Below are 19,735 nucleotides of genomic sequence, written 5' to 3' on the forward strand. Positions count from 1 at the left end.
TGTCACATGGAATAACGGGTAAATTTGCAATAAATTTGTCAATTCAGGCGTATTGCGCGCCACGTCGATCTATAAAAGACGTCGAGTATATCATCATCTTATATTTCCTTTCTTGGTCGTTAAGATCCTCTGAAATGCAATTCCCCGAACGCCTCGTCAATGCCAATGGGTTCATGATGTATCTGCCCCCACATCTTTCCTTCTTCTCCACCCTGTGAGTGTGTACAGGATGTGAGAGAAGAAAGGAAACGGGAGACACGTGTATGTACAAGTGTCAAAAAGTGGCCCCAGGCCTCAAAAGAAGAAGAGAAGAAAAGTATCATCCAATTTTTGATGGATCATCCACATGTGTTCCTGTCCAAGACTCTCTCAGGCCTTTACATGCTCCAGGAGGTGAGGCTGCGACGGATAGGGCGGGCCATCGCGCGGCGGGCTATGGAAAGAGTGTCGGATGTACCTGGCGTACAGCTAGTGCCGGCGGCCATGGGCACGACGGCAGACCACTGGCCACTCGCGCATCGCTGGAAGCTAGAACCACCGGACAAACAGCTCCAACTTCCTTCATCGGAGCAGGCACCTGTCTGAGATCCCGATACCGCTCCTCCGGATCCCGTGGCTGGTGCGGCGCTGCTGGTCTTGGTAGCAGCTGCCGATGTAGGAACGCTGATAACAGTTGTTTTGGTCTGAAGAGTTGTTTGCTGAGTGGTCTGAGCTGCGGTCGACGAGGCACCGCCAGAAGGAGATGTAACAAAGACACCACCGGGACTAGAAGAGGAGGCAGTTAGCACGCTGCTCTCAGTCTTGGAGATTGGGATGACAGTGAGGTCGGTGGGGTTGGGCGTCTTGGTTGATGAAACAACCGAAGAGTTGGCGAAAGGGCCCTTGGTGGTGGTGACAAGGAATGATGAAGAGGACGATGGTACGTACATTGAAACGGAGGCGGTAGCGATGGCGCTCGTGGCGGCGGCGGCACTGCTTGTGGCAGCGGCGGTGGTTGTAGCAACAGCAGAAGTGGCAGCTGTAGCAGTGGCCGACGCAGACGAGCCAGAACCGGAACCAGAGCCAGAACCGGTGCTGCCAGTGACTGCAGCGCCAGTATCGCAGTTGACAGGGGGACCACCGGAAGACCCGACCGTGTCGACATCGGGACCGGGCTCGGGGTAGAGGACATCTACACCTTCCTTGACGCAGTAGTCCGATTTACCCTCAAGGTTGGCGACGAACATGGCTGGGCGTGACGAGAAAGCGGTCTCACGCTTGGCCGGCTTGGCGGCAGACTCGATCTCTTCACGCTTGCTGCTCGAACCTGCGATAGTGATGGACGCGCAGTTCATGTAGAACTCTCTGTTGCCAGTGTGGTTGATCCAGGTCCAGCCAAGCAAGACCTTGTCGCCAGTAGGCGCATCTGAAGGCACGGTGAAAGCGAGATTGGTGTCAACCGGGCAGTTACCTTGCTTTGAGTAGATAGCAGTCCAAGTAGACCCGCTGTCGTAGCTGAGGGAGATCTGGCACGAACCGCCACCGTGATTGGCTCCGCCCTCGATCTTGACAGTCTGCTGGGAACCAGGGGCCCAAGTGGCAACAGAGGCACCCTCGGCACTGTCGAAGACATCCAGAGCACCTTTGCATGGGAAAGTCGAAGGGACGTTGGGCGAGGTGATATCGCTATCAATCGTCTTGGCGTTTGGATTGCCCTTGTACTTCAGAGGAGGCGGGCTGGCCATGTTCATGTGCGCAGAAGCGCCGGCGACCAAAGCGGCAACCGCCAAGGTAGCAGTAGAGAAACGCATCTTGGATGATTTGTGTTGATATTTTTGCCTCGGAAGTTTATTTCTCGAGGTGAAAAAGGATGGTCTGATAGATAGCTAACCTGTAGCTATTCCGATCGGAAGTGTCGCAGTCTCAAATATGTACGAGACGAATATTTGCGTTTGGATGTGGTTTCCTTGTCAAAGGATGAAAAAAGCTAATGCCGGAATTTCTGTTGAGCAAGGAAGAAGCCAAGACAGAATGCCTTAAATAGACTTGCACGGCAAGGTCCAGGAGTGATCGGATAGATGAATGGGATGAACAAATCGATTGTTCAACAAGTCCTTTGTATCTGTGTGAAGGAAGGTGGTTGTGAGAGAACAATGATTGTTTGACAATGGCCGGTGGAGACGGGAATGTCAAAAGCACACAGTGCTGCTACTCGAAGAAGAATCGAAAGTTGATTTACAAAATCAAGAAGTTGAAAGAAGTAGAATGGAAAATTCCAAAAGACTTGGCGTGTCGAGATGAGCAGGAAAAGAGTGTGTCCATGAGGTTGAACAAGGCGATATTTGTATCCCCAATACCTTCTGGTTTGCTGCCGACGAAGCACCACTAGGTTAGTACAATGCGGAAAGATTCACAGCCCCTACCCCTGTGATCGACTTGTCTTTGCCAGGTACCCCAGACCTATATTGCGGCGACTGGAGGACATCACGACTCGATGGCACCCATGGGCAGTGAGAACAGACGACGTCGCCGTCGGGCCTCCCCCTTGAGAGTGGGGCATTTGTACAAAGATCACAGAGCATGACATCCAAACCTCGCTCCGCGGCAAAGAAAGGCAAGTCGCAACAAACCATTGGATAAAGCAAACCTAGTGCAAGGGGGTATATCCATCTGTGATCTTCATGGCGGGTCCATCCGACAATGTTCACATGCCGTTCTCCACAAGAGTTCCAGTTGACAGAATTAAAGTGTGTAATGGGTCAAATGAATGGGTCAGAGGTTGACATACTGAGAGACTGACCACAGCGTTCACAGTGAGGCTATTGGAGGGCGTGCCTCCGCCTGCTTCGCCTACCAAGACGGGGATCCACTAAATCAACCGAGGAAGTTTCGAACTGCGCACTAAGCAGACACGGCGTCTCTCCCAACCAATTGATGGCTCTGCCATGGCCTCGTACCTGACAGACGCAGGGGGGGGCCCGCCAAGTCTTTTAGCTTTTAGACACCTCTGGCCGTTTTCTTTTTTGCACGTCGCCCTTCACACAACCCTGCGAAGGGGAATCCTCCCCGGACTACGGCTTGAACAGGGGGGCAACAAACTCGGCATGAATGCCACAGCAGCGCCTACACGACTAACGTGAAGAAGGTAGCGTAGGCGGAAAGAGAGAACATGAAACAGCACACGAGCTCCCTAATTGTGCAGCGTCTTGGGCGCTCTTTGGAGGCCTTATTGGACGGAAGCTGGAAATCGTTGAAACAAACTACATGCTAGCCCTTGGAGACCTATAGCACCCTCTCTGTTAAAACCTCCCATCCCCTATTTCCCTCATCGCTTGATGCCGCTTCAAACAAAAACTAAAAATCTCTCATCCCAAGATATGTGATGACTCGCATGCACTGGCGATCTCCGGGGCCATCCATGAGACGATAGAGCCGTTGCCAATCCCCTTGACAAAGGACGCTTTTCTCTAGACTTCAATCCCACGTGTGCTGTTAGTCAAACTCAAATCTTAGCCCACCTGTCATTTCTGCCTGATGACGAGATTGCGACGCATCTTATAGTCATCTGGTATAACATTTCTACTGCTAGATTCTGCAAGATATCACATCATTGTTCTACAACTCCCATTTACAAATGCTGGCCTCCATCGCCAGAAATGCCCTGAACAGTGAAAAGTGCACCCTGACAAATGTATATAGACTGACTGTCAAAGCCCGTCACTCCAACGTCTTCACCAGTATGATTGACTACCTGAGCCGCCCGTCGTTTCTTAACGAGTCTATTCATTTGCTATATCCGGCTATATGACGGGATTTCTTGTTTGTCCAGCCTCAGTTCATCATGCCTCTATCCTTGCACGCTGCCCAGAATGCGACTCAGAGAGGTTCCTGCCAAGCTGCACCAACGATATTGGATCCACATTTGACTCTTCGGCTGCGACTGCAGGCCTAGAGGCCCGAGTGCCCACCATGAATCTCAGCTGTGCAAGCAAATTCAGACTGCCTTGCTTGTGGATATTGTTCATGCGTGCCATCAAAAGTTCGGATGGTGGCGAGACGCAAGGCATTCTGCCTTCTCGCCAATACAGTAGTCTCGGCACATGATCTTTGTAGCCAAGAGATTTCTCATGAGTCAGCCATGTTAAATGTATCGTACCCGCCAAACTGGGCTTCCCTCTTCTTTTCGTCTTTGGTGGAATAAATTTCACATTGGCATCATAATTCATAATCAGTCGTCATAGAGGCATTGATTGCCGGGTTTCTCAAATATTTGCAAACAGTACTTCTGGAACATTGGCTTCATTGACCGAGTAAGCTCGAGAGCTTTTGACAGGATCGCTCACAGCTTGCAGCTCTTCTCTTGTCATGACCTGCATACGCTATGCCGTTCGCATTTTCAAGGGGCACCGACCACCAGACCATGAGGTGTTGGCAACACTTGAGCCATGACGATAGTCCTAGCTCGAAGACCTTGCTGCCAGATCTGCTTGGCTAATCAATCGCTTGCCTGGCCCACTATGCCTCTCCCAACACTCACTTCAACTTTCTTCCTTCACCATTGCTTTAATCATGCCATCCGCTTGTGAGCAAGCACTATACACGACAGCAGCTCAGCCAGTGACCACCAATCGCAACTCAAGGAGCTGCTATCCTTGGTCAAGTCAACCTAGAATGTGACTGGGCTTTGTTAGCAGAGAACTCTGCAGATATGTAGTTGATCCATCCCGTCCGAGACCCGGCCGGTTGAGTTCGTTCAATAATTGCTTTGATAGCGAAATCCAGATCGCCACGGGAGAGGCTAATATTTTCTTAATTGATAGTCGCAGCCATGGCAACGGTGCTGTATTCAAAGGATGCCGGTATTTGCTGTTGAACTGAATGGATAGATAATTGCGCTGGCGCGCGGCGCCGGTTAAATGCTATTCATTTTGTGAATAGCTCACTTGGCTTCATCGGTGGTGTCAGGAGTGCGACCATGAGGACCTGCCGGAACTTGATGTCCGCCTTGCGGGGTTTGGTGCTGGTTGTGACCTTGAAAGTTTTTGAAATTGTTACTTCCATTTCGGTGTTGCTGAGGATATTGATGCGGCTGGTGCGGGCTAGTTCCATAATGTTGGTAGCCCTGGTTGCTATAGCCGCGCATGTTGTTCACTGCAACCAGAGTGTTAGCAACATGTCTTTGGGGTTTGTTATTGAATTACTCACTTTGACCGGGCTGCTGGGGGAAAGCTGGCTGTCCATATTGAACGTTGGGGCTCATGCCATAAATCTGTTGACCTTGTTGAGAGCCCTGGTGCACCATCATCGGAGCCGCGCCACGTCCCGGACTAGGGTAACCGTTGGCTCCTGGGATAGGTTGGGGGGCCACAGCTCCGGGATGCATGAACTGCGGCGGAGCGCCTGGGTACATCTGCATTTGTGCACCTGACATACCCTGAGGAGCCATGAATCCTGGTTGGATCATGACCGGCATTTGCTGAGGCATATACCCAGTGTTGTTGGAAAAGCTCCTGTTGAAGCCGCCCATCTGTTGAGGAGTACCTGGCATGAACTGCATTCCGTTCTGGCCATAGGGCACTTGAGATGGGGCGTTCATGGCTTGGGGATAAGCCGGACCAACGCGCGGTGAAGCCGCAAACGATTGCGACGAGTTCGAGTGCATCATTCTATGGTCATCCGCTCCATTAAAGGAGCCATGGGGGAGCGGTCCATGCGGTCCTGCATGCATTGAAGCTGGAGGAACGTGGGGAGATGCTCGGGCTGCAGAGGTAGGAGCACCTTGTTGCATGTGCGGGGGCAACTGGTACTGATGTGCGAAATGCAACGGTGTACCATGAGAAGGGCCTGGTGTCCGCTGCGTTGCAAACGGCTGTCGCTCGAAGTACTCATGGTAGGACAGGCGCATTGTTGAGTCAGGCTTCTCGTCGTCTTGCGCTTGGCGCCATGTGGGGGGAGTGTCGAACGAGGGCTTGAATCCATCGTTGTCGGCCCAGTTCTTTCCCTCAGGCTTAGGCTGAGCCTTGATGTAAGACAGAATACCGCACTTCTTGGGGTTCGGAGCAGTCTTCTTCCGGGTAATGAAGACAACGGCACCGGCGCTGCCGGGTACGGCATGAGACTCGACGGCGTTGTTCAACGTAGATCTGGGGCTCGAGCCAACGCTTGGGTGATGACCATTAGGTGTGAATGTCGGAGCAAAGGCGTTTGGGCGGAATTCGTTACTGTTGGGATTCAGCTTGTTGCCCAGTTGGCTCTGTCCGCCGCGGCGAAGATAGGATGGATCAACTGCATTAGCTGGGCCAGTAGGGGGTTGGCGCATGTCACCCAATTTCTGATTCTCGGCATTTCCGCGAATGCGAGCTGCTAAACCCTGAGTCTGACGGCCCCCAGCCTGTCCCATATGCTGGGCTCCGTTTCTGAATTGTTGATAAGGGGCCGGGACAAAACTGCCCGGGCGGGGCCCAGAGTGACGAGCGGCTGCTGGGGCTGGCTGATTAGATGAAGAAGATGCGCCTGTTGGGCGTGCTCGATCACCTGAAGTGCCCTGAGCACTTGTGCTCGGCTGACTTTCGCTGGTAGTAGCAGGCTGTTTCTTCTCCTGAGCAACCTTTTCTTCAACCTTGCGTCGTTGGCATTCGGCAGCATCCCGGGCTGCTTTCTCTTGGATTGCCTTCTGTTTGGCAGGATCCTTGGCAATAATTCCAATTAAATCAACAGGGACAGGGGTAGGAAGCTTAAAGCTGGAGGCGAATTTCTTCAGCTCGATCAGCTTCACCTCCTTGTCGGCCCTTGCCTTCGTGCTGCGTTGCTTTTCGGCGACCGTCCGTTGCTGGTTGGCGAACGCTTTGAAGGAATTCAATACGTCACGCTCTACAGTCGACGTTGCACTAGGGACTGCCACACCTTCCTTTGCTTGTGGAGATATAGTTCGACTTGTAGCAGCGGAGGGCTTGAGCGGAGTAGCAGTCTGCGCGGTGGTCTTGTCCGCAGCGGGTGTCTGGGACGCCTCGGGTGTCTGCTCTGGCTTCACATCGGTAGGCAGCTTGGATATAGCTGGCACAGCGGGAGCGATCGACTCATTTGACGTTGCACGTGCCTTGTTCTCATCAGAAGGGTTCGTGGTTGGTGGTGTATTGGACTTTAGTTGGGAAGAGATAATTGCTGGATCAAAAGGAGCGCCCTTGACGGTGGCCGAGCCGGTCGGTGCTCTGCGAGCTGGTGGTGTGTATTTGTTATCCCTACTACCGCCAAGGGGAGGGAAGTCATTCGCCAGTTGCTGCTGACGCTTGACACCGCTGTATCTGTGGTTGAAAGGTAGTTAATAACACGTTACCGTGCATACGAATGGTGAAATCGCTTACTTGTCTTCTTCATCGCCATTATCGGCACCGCCAACAAAGTCCATCACTCTCTCCTCGGCAACATGTGATGTGCTCGCAACACTAGACTCGATCTGTTTGGCCGTTCGCTCAGCTGCAACAATTCTCTCCCGGTATTTCGGGTGGCTCTTATCAATCTGTGTGGTGTAGAAGTTCTCGTTGTAGTCTGTCTTCAAGCCAAAGAGCTTTTCGTTGGCTTTGAACTGATCCCAGGAGCCGCCACCGCTGGCTTTCTCGAGGCTGTGGTCCTCGGTATCCGGGGCATCGGGTTGCCATCGTTGCAGGACGCGCTCTTGGCCTGTACGGTTGCCAGAAATGGCTGTGTCGGTACGAAAATTGCCTGTGTAACGAAGCATTAGGGACATTGAGAAGACAATCTCTCTATCTCGGTAGATAGAAGAAGAGAAAAGAAAAAGACATACCGTTCTGGCCTTTTGCGTCCGACTTGCTAGGCATGGCGTCTTTCTTTTGATACGACATATTTGATGTGTCCTTTCTGTTCGTTCCGTTGCTAAGGGCGGTAGCCGTCTTCTTGGGCTGTACCATCCTTAAACGAAGGTCGGCGTTGTACAGTCTTGAGAAGACCGTCTCCTAAGTTGTGCGTCTACGAAGGAAGAATTCGGGCCCGAATATTCTGAACGTCCATTAGTGAGTACGGTTCTTCAACAAAACAGAATGGGCTGGTGCTTTGTGGCATGCAGCACAGCCGTCGATTAGAAACAGTGGAGATGTCTGACGGCAGCATGGGCTGGTCAAAATGTACCAGGCAAAGATGGAGAAGCCGCGGCTGTAGAAGACACAACAGACACGATATCAGATGTGGCACGAGTAGTGGTTTGAACTTACTTTACAGTGCCAATTGTGCGTATGCTGCTTGTCTCGGGCGTGCAGACGAGCTGTAGGTACGTCGTAGTTGGTTGAGGTGAAAATCTGTAGCCAATGACCAGGCCGTGGGATTAAGAGGGCTGTGGAGAGGGAACGTCGTGGTCAGCTCATGAAGAAAAGAAAGCAAAAAGGCTGTGATGCGCTGGAGCGCGCAATGAGTGTCTGAAAGTACAAAGGCGAGTAGGGTAGCAGCAAGCTGCCACTTGAGACGATGTTGGTCAAGAGGCCAAAAATGGCGAAAGCGGGCTGGACCAGGTTCAAGTTCAAGCTCGGGAACGGAGGAGGGGAAGTGAGGATGGGAAGGGCGAAGACGGAGACGAAGACGAAGACGAAGGCGCTTGTTGGTTTCGTTGTTGACACGACCAACCCCCAAAGTGATGAGTATGAAGTGTACGAGCAGTAAGGTGAGGTGAGGTGTTGTGGAAAGTAGCCGGGGAACAAAGTGGCCCGCATCTAGGAGCTGCTGCTGGGTTGCTGCTTGGCTCTGCTTGGAGCTTGCTACTTTCACTCGCTGCGGCGCCGTGCTTGGGGGCAATTCAAGTTGGGTTGGGTCTTGCTTCCAAGGGTCTTGGTTTAATTCGAGATGGACGGACCTCTTTGGACGGGAAATGGCAGTGTCAACCAGAAGCCCGCTTTTGTCTAGCAAGTGCAAGTCCCAATGGGACAGAACAGCACTCGAACAGCTCGAGCACCAACAAAGTGCGCCAAGACAAGACAAAGACGAGAGACGAGACGAGACAAGACGAGACGACCCAGCTGGAGAATATCAACACTGGCAGCCTCGATAGCTACCGATGCTCAAATACTCTCGCTCGAGGTTATGATGATATAGTTATGGCAGAAGGGGGGTGAGGAAGTCGGATCTACTGCCTGGGCTTGTGATATGCTGTTCTCTTTTGATGGTCTAGGTTTCTTTGGGGGGTCGTGGATTTAGTAGTGTCTCACCTCGGGGTAGGGCCTTCTTGTGTTGCGCCCGAATGAGCTGGACACCAGACTGAGCTTCTACAATTGCATCTGCCTTCTGCCAATCGCAGCGATCAAAAACTCGGCGAGGATGGACAGCAGAATCAATGTCGCTTTTCAAAAATGTACAAGTCTCCTTTCTCCGCCCTCCGCGACAAGACTCGTGAAGATTAAAGGAACAGTACGTAAGTGGTTCCCGAGGGGAGTGGAGTATACTGTAGGCAATAAGGTAAGTATGAAATTGGGGGCTCGATCGCATGTGAGGCCAAATAAAATAAAAAATAAAAATTATGAGGGTTCGCACTTTCCCTTGCCATTGAATGCAAACCCAAGCGGCAGCTTGTCCCAAACCCGCCTGTTAAGTTAGCGAACGACTGGGGTTGGTTTGGTGGGTGGAGGATGGGGTGCGCAGGCTCGGCAAGAAACGAGAGTCGTGCGTTACAGTACTCAACACACAAGACCCAAACGTGAGTAGAGCGAGTGCCTGCGGGTACCATAGTAGACAAGCTGCCAGCTGCTGCTGTTCTAGCGACCGCACTAGTCCAAATCAGTATTGGTCTATCTATCTTCCCGTCTGGGGTAATGGGTGTGGACTGATTTATAATAGCACTGTATGCTCTCTCTTTATTTGTGTGTCCTCCAGGAACCAAACCGATGTGGATTTGTGGATGTTCCCATGCCACTTGACACTGCATATACGGGCTATGAACCTCAGATGGAGACTGTTTTAGCCTGGCAGCACCAGTTCTTCTTCGAGACTCAAGATTTCAGCAGCAAACAAGTGAGACCGCCCCGAGCAATTCTTGCATCCCACCAGGGTCAGCACATATGACTGACATGGCTTTGAAATGTAACTGACCAAGCTCCTTCGGAAGCGGCTGATGCCTCAGGTATTCCGATTTTACAACGTGCCCGACTAGTGATCATCCCGGGCCGTCGCACCATGCTTTGCATTGCGCCCGGTTTTGAGCCTGATGAGGTCAGGTAATGTAATCTAGCATCATCGGAATTGGGAACACTCGAGTTGGGCGGTGCATTTCGGTAAACAGGGAGGGGACAACGAAAAAGATTTTTAAAAATAAAAAAAATTCAAACCCCCCCCCCCCCCCCCCCCAATCAATTCTGCTACCTATGCGCGTCTTTTCTGCGTATAGCATCCTACCCTCCGAGTACAACTGGTTATAAAATAGAGGCTGCATGACTGCGTTGTTCATGTGAGCAGCAAAGCTGACGGATTTGAATGGAAACAAAACAATAACATACTACTTACGATCGTAACTCACTTCCTCGATTCTGTTGATTCTGTTCGATACATAAGATTCGAGAGAAAAATATTTAGCAGTCTCTCGGAGGTGTTTAACATGGTTGAGGTTGTAGAGTATCTAGATCTGCTGGTTCAAAAATAGAATCGGGGGCCCGAACTACCACCGGGACTGTGTAAGACATACTATTCTTTCGCATCGGCTGACCTCGAGCGCTAGTTTAGTTTATACGTCACAAATGCTTCATCAGTCAGGACAAGGTGCGGTTCCTGAGCGTTGCCAGTAAGGACGCGTGCGGCCTCTACGATACACATACTGACTAGCTCTACCAACATCTCGTCATGAATATATGTGCACTGTACAAACAAAGCCCCGCCGTTTGAGTGGTACAGACAATAAGTTCGACAGCTGCAAGTAGCACTACGGCATTACTTACTCAATGTGCCAAGCAAAATTAGATTCTTGAGGTGGCACGATTTACAGCACATTTGTGCCACTTGCTCCGAGGAAATCATACCTGACGAAAGTGGCGAGTAGCGCCTTAAGCCATCAGAGCCAAAAAAAGAAAGGAAAAGAAAAGTTATGGACATATATATACACCATTGGTTGGTCATCTCGATTCTGAGACAAGCCTGATGTTCTTTACACAATGTTTCCAGATTACTAAGTCTTCTTGCTCTTAAGTCATCCTTTCGACGTCCGTTTAGATTAATCCGAGGTTTGGAGTCTTGTCGAAACGGTGAGTTGTATGGTAAGGTCCTTGCTGCCGACCTTCTAATCGAAGCCCTCGTTATTGAGGTAGTCGTATGGCAAACGGTTCACTTCACGTCCGACCTGGAAACATGGCAATGAAAACTGGCTCGGTAGCGGCCTCAACACAAGCCGCATGCGATGAATCGATGAGAGCACGGATATGTTCTTGTACGTTCTTTCTCGACATGCTCTGTGTATGTTTACGCAGCCGCTTGATAGATCGCCATGGTCCACAATTGATGTTCCTAACGTTAGCTCCCGATCCTAGTTCCCCGCGCAGCCGGCGCAGCCGCAAACGAGATCTCCGACCTCATACTTTGCGACTAATTTTGGCAACTTGTCAATGGGCATACGATTTACACTTTACCCTGGCAGGTTTCCCCCTGTCGAACTGCACTGAGAGTTTTCCTCACCGATGGGCTGAAATTTCTATTTCATGAAGAACAAACAAATTCGTGGTGTAACCTTCCGATACTGATAAGAACCTGGAGCACGGAATTTTGTGAAGGGACAAACGCGCCCAGGAGGGTGGTTCGCATACCAGGTAGCGTTTTTCTACTTTTCTTTTTGGGGACCAAGAACAAATCGTGATAAGGCTTGGCCTCATCGCAGCTAGGTCGTGTCATTGACTTCATTTTAGGCTTGTAAACCTGCAGTATCACCTGAGTCTCTGTTAGCTAACCACGGAAAGTTATTAGTCGGCCTATCAATATTCGCTCTGATGATCTCGCATTGTGCTTATGTTCGGTAACAGCATTCTTGTGGCCCGTGGCTGATCCTCCTGCATATGGTCGGCAGCGGCTGCTTGCATAAAAAACCCGGTTCCTATCTCAAACGGGGCATCCGCGCGAAATCGGCAATTGAAGGTGGTCTCTGCTCCGTATTTACCGATTCATTTTGGTTCTACGGCATTTCAAGAAGCACACCTCAAACATCAAATCTTTGATCGGATTATGAGCAGTTTGTCCGAGTTTCACGGGGTTTTTTTGGGTCAAGTTTTAAAAGCCATTCTCTGCTTACATATACAAATGAAATGGTCAAGGCTCTCGACACACCGGTCATATGTAGTTAAGTCTCATGGTGGTAGGTTTTGCCTTGGCCATAGGAATGAGCTCAATTTCTCAAGCAAGGTTATCAATTATTTCACCAATCAGGTTTTCTCAATGTTAGGCTGCTCGGCCCGTATTGTCATACCTTGAGCTGCGGGGCCTTGCAATCATGCTTCGTATCCAGTCATACAACGTAGCTGGTAACCGCAGGCGCAGGTTCTAGAACCAGAATGCTGTGACGGTAAGACGTTCGCGGTTCGGATCTATTTCCGGACAAAAGAAAATGTTTCCATGCAGCCAGAGAATCACGTCCATTTGCTCAAGCGTGCACCCCGAAACCACCCATTGGATCGTTACACTATCGTTCTTACCCAAATACTTTCTCCTTTAGTCCCCTAACTGTCCACCATCCTTGCACCACAGCCCACAGCAGCGGGTGTACTATCCATGGGGTGCCCATCGACACATGTTTCATAATCACTTTCGGGACAACTGTACGCACATCATCGCTGAACATCCAGAGGTTCATAAGCGACTCCGTGAGCTCCTGGAACATATTCATGCGTGGAAACATGGTCTCTTCCGCCTGCCTGACCTCCTCATCCAGCAAAGTCCCCATCTCGACGCTCCTCTTGATGGCAGCGGCGAGGTGTCTCGCATCGTCGAAACCGACATTGACGCCCTCGCCCGCGAACGGCGTCATGAGGTGCGCGGCGTCGCCGATGAGCGTCACACCCGCTTTGTGTTCCCAACTGAAATCCACGGGCAGCATGTACAGATTTTTGGGCTGGCATCTCCCCTCGGCCCTCTCGATAGCCTCCTTGAGTCTGGGGTCCCAGTCCGCGATGTCCTCGAGGATTCCGACCCGCGTCGACTCGATATCGTGGACGTCGTAGCCACACCAGTCCTTCGAGGCCGAGTCTTGCCAAGTTTCCGGCCGCACCTTGACGTAGCCGATGTGCAGACTGCCGTCGCCCATCTGCTGAATGGAAATTCTCTGGTGTGCGTTGGAGGCGAATATGTTGCCGCCGTTGACTAGCTTGTGCAGCCCCGGGACCGTAGTTTTGGGGTCCAGGATGTCGAGACTGTGATACCCAATGCCTGAGTAGTACGGCCTGATATCCGTGAGGGCAGAGCGCACTTTGCTCCATGCTCCCTCAGCGCCGACCACAAGATCAAACCCTGTGGCTGTCGTACCGTCTTTGAAGACCAAAGTCTTTTGGCCTTCGCCGTCAGATTCGAGATATGCTAGGCGGTGTCCCCATTTGATTGTGCCCACTGGCAGTGAATCAGCGAGCATCTTGCGCAAGTCTGCCCGATCGATTTCTGGACGCTCTAGGGTACCCTTGGCGCTGGGTCCAAAGGTGAGGAGAGTCCTGAAGTCTTTGTCGCACATGTTGTAGTAGTCACCATCGAAGCGAGCATATTTCTGAAATTGTTCCTCCAGCTGTGCCTCATGTATGGCAGCGAGACCACTCTTTGGATGGAGATCTAGTGCGCCGCCTTGTGAACGGAAGTTGGGCGAGCTATCGGATTCGTATATTGTTATGGAAACTGAGGGAACAGAGATACTGAGGATCCGGGCCAGCATACAGCCGACAGGTCCTGCGCCAATGACTGCAATATGCAGTGAAGCCATATGGACTTGTCTACGCTTAGTTACTTGTGTGCAGAGGGGAAAGCAATATGACGTATGTATTAATGATGCTTAGGCGTCTGCTGCAGATATAATTAGTGTATAATGGTTATACTGCGCCGTTTTGCTGGAAAGAGAATGGTATGGATACGTAGTAGTTTGCCTTCGAGTTTCTTCTAGGGGCAGCAATAAGTTGGATTTATATACTCGCTGACCGGGGAAGTTGTCACTATCATTCTCCGTGTGGGTGGCTATGTAAGTGGTGGTTAGTGGGCGGCCGCTGGACCGGGGATTTTCGGCGCTGAGACATTCTCCGGCTCACCATGCCACGATGCGGACTTGCCTTAGCAATTAATTGGGGGGATTTCTGAAGGCAACCCGGATTTACGTTCTGCAGATTTGGACGGCGAGCGGTAGGGGGTTGCTAGAATGATTTGTCTCGTAATTCATTCATCTTACTTCACAGCTTGATTAGAAGTGTACGGCGGTATTTCATGCAGACTGGAGTCCGAAATGCGCGCCACAGGGAAAAGGAAACACCAGACCTGACCGAAATACACCTGCCTGGGCGATAATTATAGTCGAGGATCATTCACAAGGCGGCCTTGAATTGTGGAACGAGAAGCCTTTCGTGGGTGCTGCAAGCACAGCGACTAACCTACCGAATTCCTCTATTCCCACGTCTGGCGTAGAAGCGAATGGCTCAGGCGTTGATCATGCTTAAAAAGTCTTGAGACCTAACGGCTGCAAGGGCAAGAGTCTATTGCTGCGAACGTTTCGGATAACATAAGCAAATGATGCGTTGATTATGTAGGTGCAATCGTTGTGTTGGCAGCGGGCATGTACACCGTCCGTATCCACATGCTTAACGGGGCTTGAAACCAGCAGGAAGAGAAGGATAAGGTACTGTAGTCGTGCTAACTTGACAGCTTGTGTTTATCGAGCACTGAAACAGACAAACGAGTAGAAACATATCTTGCCTGCCAGAGAAAAGATTGTTTTAGTCTAACCTTAGTGTAGAGGCAAGATGCGGGAACGAATGCAGAGGGACGGTCGCAGAGGCGGAGGCCGCGTAGATTTGTCCAAGGGAAAGCGGGAGGAATGCAGGCGTTCTGAACTGTTTGTTTAAGGGAAAGCGGGTACATAAGCCATATGCTGGAGCACATGCAGGGGAGAGATGTCTAGCCTAGGCATGGATCACACGGTACATAGTACAGAAGACGGCTTTGCAGCCTGTTCTAGGGTTTTGGCGGGCACAGGTGTTCTGTTTCTGTTTCTCTTTCTGTTTGGAGGGCCTTGCAGTAGTCTTCAGGTGCTTTTAGGGGGGTCCGTTCACCCGCTTCTGGTCTTGGTCTTGGTCTCTGTTGCATTGAAACTGGACTCGGTAATCCTGCTGGATCCTCTCCTCTGACTGAGCCTTGACTCTGACAGAGCCTTTTGGCTTGACCTCTGCCTTGACCCTCGAGACGCCCGACCTCCAGCTTTGCAGCGGACTGGCGGCTCATTTTTGACGACATCGTCGCGCCAAATCCAATCCACCCGCTAAGCTGGCCTGAACATCACCTCTTGTCCCGTAAGCCGCACACTAAGCAACCTGATTGATTTCCCCTCCGCCGCGGTTGTCGAAATACCATAGTCCTTTGAAATTACCTGCTTTGATTTTTGACCCTTGCTTCGTATTCTTTTTCTTCGTCGCATTAACCCTCACTAGTAATCCGCCAGGCGAAACGAGCCGAATTTTGGCTGTGTACCACAGGATAGATTGGGCCGTCACAATCACTGAAACCCTCCGGCCGCCGAAGGGAGTTCCCGCCCGCCCAAGGTTGAACAGACGCGCAATCCCAGAGAGGTGGCCATTGTAGGAGCAGGATCAGTCTGGGAGGAAGCATAGACAGACAGAAGCCAGAAAAGAAAGGAACCAAGGACGAAATCAACAATGCAGGCTCCAAACCCATCACAGCGATCGATGCAGCGGCGGTCGCCTGCTGTTGACCCTCCAGGCCCGCCTCCTTCCTCTGGTGTCCCTCAAAGGCCCATGTCACCGGCAAACATGCAATCACGGTCTTCTACGGCCTCGAACAGGTCCGGAGGTTCGAGGAGGAATGTGAGTACTCTTACAGAAATGCAGCGACTCCAGCTTCGCCCATGGCCACATCTACAATCAGAGTTGATTGCACCCCTTCGAATCAAAGTTGATTCCCACACCCGCACCCGCAACAACTACCACAACACTACCAGCCAAACCACCAACATGGGGCCACGAGGCGCAATGAGTCGATCCCCTATCACGCTGCAACAATGGATCACTGATGTGAGCATAAAACAGCAATCTAGCGGCTCGAACATGCCCTTGTCACAAATAGAGAAAAGTGTCACTCACCTGCTCGTCGCCACGAAACAACTCCTCGAAACACTGACACAATGGTCGCGCGGCGCCGCCACCGACACCCAGGTGTCCGACGTCTACGTGAGGCTGGGATACGAATTCAACATGGCCTGCCGCGCATTCACCGCTATCAACGTTGATACCTCAGACCTAGGAAACGTCCCCGAAAACCTCAGGCATATCCTCGAATCAACCTTGAGCCAGGAGGCAAGCACCGAAAGCCTCGAAAAGTACCTGCCGAGGATACGTGATATCATCATAAATCTTCTGCACGGACTGAAGCGCAAACAACAAAAGCTTCGCGCAAAGCAGGCACGCGACAAAGAGGGCGGCGCCGCCTCACCCGATGCTGAGTCGAGCATGGCAAATCGCACCCTGAGCAGCAGTACCACCGGAAGCTCCGGCACAGGGCTCACCACCTTACTGAACGAAGGTTTGGGGGATCATAGCTACAACGGCGGACGCGATAGCTCAGGGTCGGGAGGGCCCCCTGGGGTGAACGGTTCACCGTCACGCAAGTTACAGCCGCGAGATCAAACCCAATCCTCTATTGCGTCGGACCAATCTTCATTATCGAGCAACACTATGCAAAGTATACCAGTCATGCCGCCGTATCCTGGCGACGAATCCACCATTCCGGCCGGTCCCTCGGCTGTGCCCATAGATATCGACTCTTTCCCGCCGCCCCCTCCGCCTCCCAAATCACAACAGAGTGCTCTTGCTGCTTTGCAGAGAGGGGGTGACTTGGAAAGGAGGGCCTCGAGGAGGTACTCTGCCTACCAAGTCTCCAAAATGCTTGGGGCGCCCACCAATGGCGTGCCTATGCTACCTTCGCAAAATACCCCGATACCGAACAGAGGGCGCGGTGAAGTACGCGAGTCGCTGCGCGCTGTACAGCTGAGGGAGGCTATGAAACACAACAGGTCCGATTCGAACCAGTCAAAGACCACCTTCGAGTCCTCACCAAACAGGATACCCAGCAAGGTTTCCGAAGCAAGCCTACCGATCGAGCAGACTAAGCCCCGGCCTAGGTCGCCTCAAGCTACCTCACCGGAGGAGAGGTACAGACCTAGTGCGACTATTTCTGGGCCTCTGGATGATGCTTTCCCTATTGGTCCCGGCTCGCCTGAAAAGACAAGGGCGTCATCAATAGACACATCGGCTGAGCAGAAGCCGGAGCCACCGCAGACTCAAGAGCGGCCAAAGACGCCCCAACAGCAGCCACAAGCGAACAGCATCGTGGAGCAGTCACCGCCGCTCGATAGGGAGTTGACTCTCTTTCTGCAATACAAATCCAAAGTCAAGAAGTTTGTCTTGCCCGAAGGCTATACGGGTTTGACAATCGGAAAATTGCAGTTGGCTTTTATCGAGAAATTCTCATGGAATACGGCGCTGAATGGCTCTGATCTGCCCGAAATCTACATTCAAGATCCCGTTTCCGGTGTTCGCCATGAATTGGAAGATCTCTCTGATATCAAGGATCGAACCGTCTTGGCACTCAACATCGAGACGCTCGACGAGGTTAAAAAGCACATTGATGAGGGCATAGGAGCTCTGAAGAAGGCGGTAGAGGAAGTCAAGCAGAACGTCGACGATCAAAGCACGGCGCTGCAAAGGGTGTCTGACCGCACACTAGAAACTGCAAAAGAAATGGCTCGTTTAGCATCTCAACCTCCAGTCGTCATGGAGCCTTCTGGTTCGAAAACAGCTGGCCCCGGAGCGAAACTCAACCCAAGCCAGCTCAGAGAACTACAGAGTCTTCGGCGAGACTTGGCTGTCATGCGCCAGACTTACTCCAACTTCCAAACAGAGATCCAAAGCTCCATGTCCACATTACGTAACAAGGCCAACAATGTCAAGGTTGCTGCAGCCAAGGCTTCTGTCTCCAACTCGGACAATGGTTCCGGTCCTGTTTATGTTGCCAAGGGTCGTAAACAGCTCAACACTGACTCCGACCACCTTGTCACCAAGGTGGATGATCTTCAAGATCTCGTCGAAGACTTGCGGAAGGACGTCGTACACCGTGGCGTTCGCCCCGTGCCCCGTCAACTCGAAGAAGTATCGAAGGACATCCAGAACCTGACCAAAGAGCTCACCAAGGTTCGCGATTACATGAAGCGTGAGAAGCCTGTCTGGACCAAAATCTGGGAGAAAGAGCTCGAGGATGTATGCCAAGGACGAGACGAACTCAAGGTTATGGAAGATCTCATGGTTGATTTGCAGGATGATCTTGAAAAGGCATCTGAGACTTTCGCGCTTGTCGAGCAAGCCACTAAGGAACAAATGAAGGATACCACACCGACAGCACGACAGTTCTCCAAGGGTCTTAGCAATCTTGGCAACAGTTCTGATCCGTCAGCCGCCAAGGAGGGTGTTCTTGGCGAAGTAAGAGCTTTGCAGCCAAACCACGAAGACAGACTCGAAGCAATCGAAAGAGCGGAAAGGTTGAGACAGAAAGACCTCGAAACTAGAGCAGAGAACCCCTTGAAGAAAGAATTGGCTAGCTTTGTTGAAGAGGGCAAGCTGAAGAAGAGCGGCGGCTTTGAAGAAGTCGAGCGCGCTCGAAAGGCAAAAGACGATAGAATCAGACGTGAGGTTTGGGAGAGGATGAATGGTATCGTCCCAGAGGAGCCAATCGGCGAGGAGGAGGGCGATGAGGCAACCGAGGAAGCAACCGAGGAGGACTTTGGCACACCTGAAGAGGAAGAGGAAGAACTTGCTCCTGAGGTGGAGCCCCAGTAGGATACGGCAAGACCTCTTTTCCAGCAACAGTTCGATGGAACGACTGACCAAGATATCATGGCTGATTGACGAGCGAAGAATGGCGCAATATTTGGGCCCGGGACATGGGATATACGTATATTATGCTTCTTCGAGCTCCTTGGTTGTTTTGGGTAGATTAGCGTTCGGCCGCATTGTGTTTGGTTTTGTATCTACTATCACATGAGCTGTGGAGTTCAGGTTTTCATGATGGGATATCCAAATCTATTTGATTTTTAAACAAGAAAACCAAATGCATCCGTGATATAAGGTTATTCCACACACAAAAACACCCGTCGTGCAAAGTCCCATATTCTGCTGTTCCCATGGTTGACCTGTCGCTACGATGAATGCTGCGGTTGTGGACTCACGTGTACTCCACATCATGCCTGAAGTCAGCCAGAGTGGCATCCTCTGCTATTGCATTGGGGGTCTCTTGAGTTCGTGTGATAACGACAGGTCCTCTTCAAGGTGGCTGCAAAAGAATCCACTTGCGTACAAGAGGCCATCAGCCATTCCGAAAAGTTCATCGATGGCCAATCTCACGTGCTTGGAGCATGCTACTCGTTCATGCTTATTGGCCAGTTATGGAGGTGTCACGAAAAGGGGCGGAGAAGAGAGTTTATCCTCAGAATTCTACACGCTCATACGAGAGAACATGAGACCTCTTGGAAAAAATATCC

At 51.4% G+C, this 19,735-nt stretch overlaps 5 protein-coding genes across 5 annotated transcripts; 2 read left to right on the forward strand and 3 right to left on the reverse strand.

The window, feature by feature from the left end:
- Window positions 1-255: 255 nt before the first annotated feature.
- BKA67DRAFT_414510 (uncharacterized protein) lies at window positions 256-2,079 on the reverse strand. Its single transcript, XM_046096781.1, has 2 exons — window positions 928-2,079; window positions 256-765 (listed from the first exon to the last, which is right to left on the reverse strand). Exons 1-2 carry the CDS (start codon window positions 1,788-1,790, stop codon window positions 378-380), a joined length of 1,251 nt encoding a protein of 416 aa, XP_045953236.1. The 5' UTR covers window positions 1,791-2,079; the 3' UTR covers window positions 256-377.
- Window positions 2,080-5,176: 3,097 nt separating this feature from the next.
- Window positions 5,177-7,714, reverse strand: BKA67DRAFT_524970 (uncharacterized protein; the record flags this gene model as incomplete). Its single annotated transcript, XM_046098631.1, has 2 exons — window positions 5,177-7,280; window positions 7,341-7,714. 2 exons carry the CDS (start codon window positions 7,712-7,714, stop codon window positions 5,177-5,179), a joined length of 2,478 nt encoding a protein of 825 aa, XP_045953237.1.
- A 761-nt stretch (window positions 7,715-8,475) lies between these two features.
- Window positions 8,476-9,095, forward strand: BKA67DRAFT_540219 (uncharacterized protein; the record flags this gene model as incomplete). Its single annotated transcript, XM_046100740.1, has 2 exons — window positions 8,476-8,642; window positions 8,687-9,095. The coding sequence occupies 2 exons, from the start codon at window positions 8,476-8,478 to the stop codon at window positions 9,093-9,095; spliced, it is 576 nt and encodes a 191-aa protein (XP_045953238.1).
- Window positions 9,096-12,637: 3,542 nt separating this feature from the next.
- On the reverse strand, window positions 12,638-13,909 carry BKA67DRAFT_525344 (uncharacterized protein; the record flags this gene model as incomplete). Its single annotated transcript, XM_046098653.1, has 2 exons — window positions 12,638-13,824; window positions 13,864-13,909. 2 exons carry the CDS (start codon window positions 13,907-13,909, stop codon window positions 12,638-12,640), a joined length of 1,233 nt encoding a protein of 410 aa, XP_045953239.1.
- A 2,326-nt stretch (window positions 13,910-16,235) lies between these two features.
- Window positions 16,236-18,929, forward strand: BKA67DRAFT_498347 (actin interacting protein 3-domain-containing protein; the record flags this gene model as incomplete). Its single annotated transcript, XM_046097060.1, has 1 exon — window positions 16,236-18,929. A coding segment is annotated over one exon (2,694 nt), but the record flags the coding sequence as incomplete, so codon positions are not given.
- Window positions 18,930-19,735: the final 806 nt, after the last annotated feature.

The sequence above is a fragment of the Truncatella angustata genome (assembly GCF_020726525.1).
Source record: "Truncatella angustata strain MPI-SDFR-AT-0073 chromosome Unknown BKA67scaffold_9, whole genome shotgun sequence".
Taxonomy (NCBI): domain Eukaryota; kingdom Fungi; phylum Ascomycota; class Sordariomycetes; order Amphisphaeriales; family Sporocadaceae; genus Truncatella; species Truncatella angustata.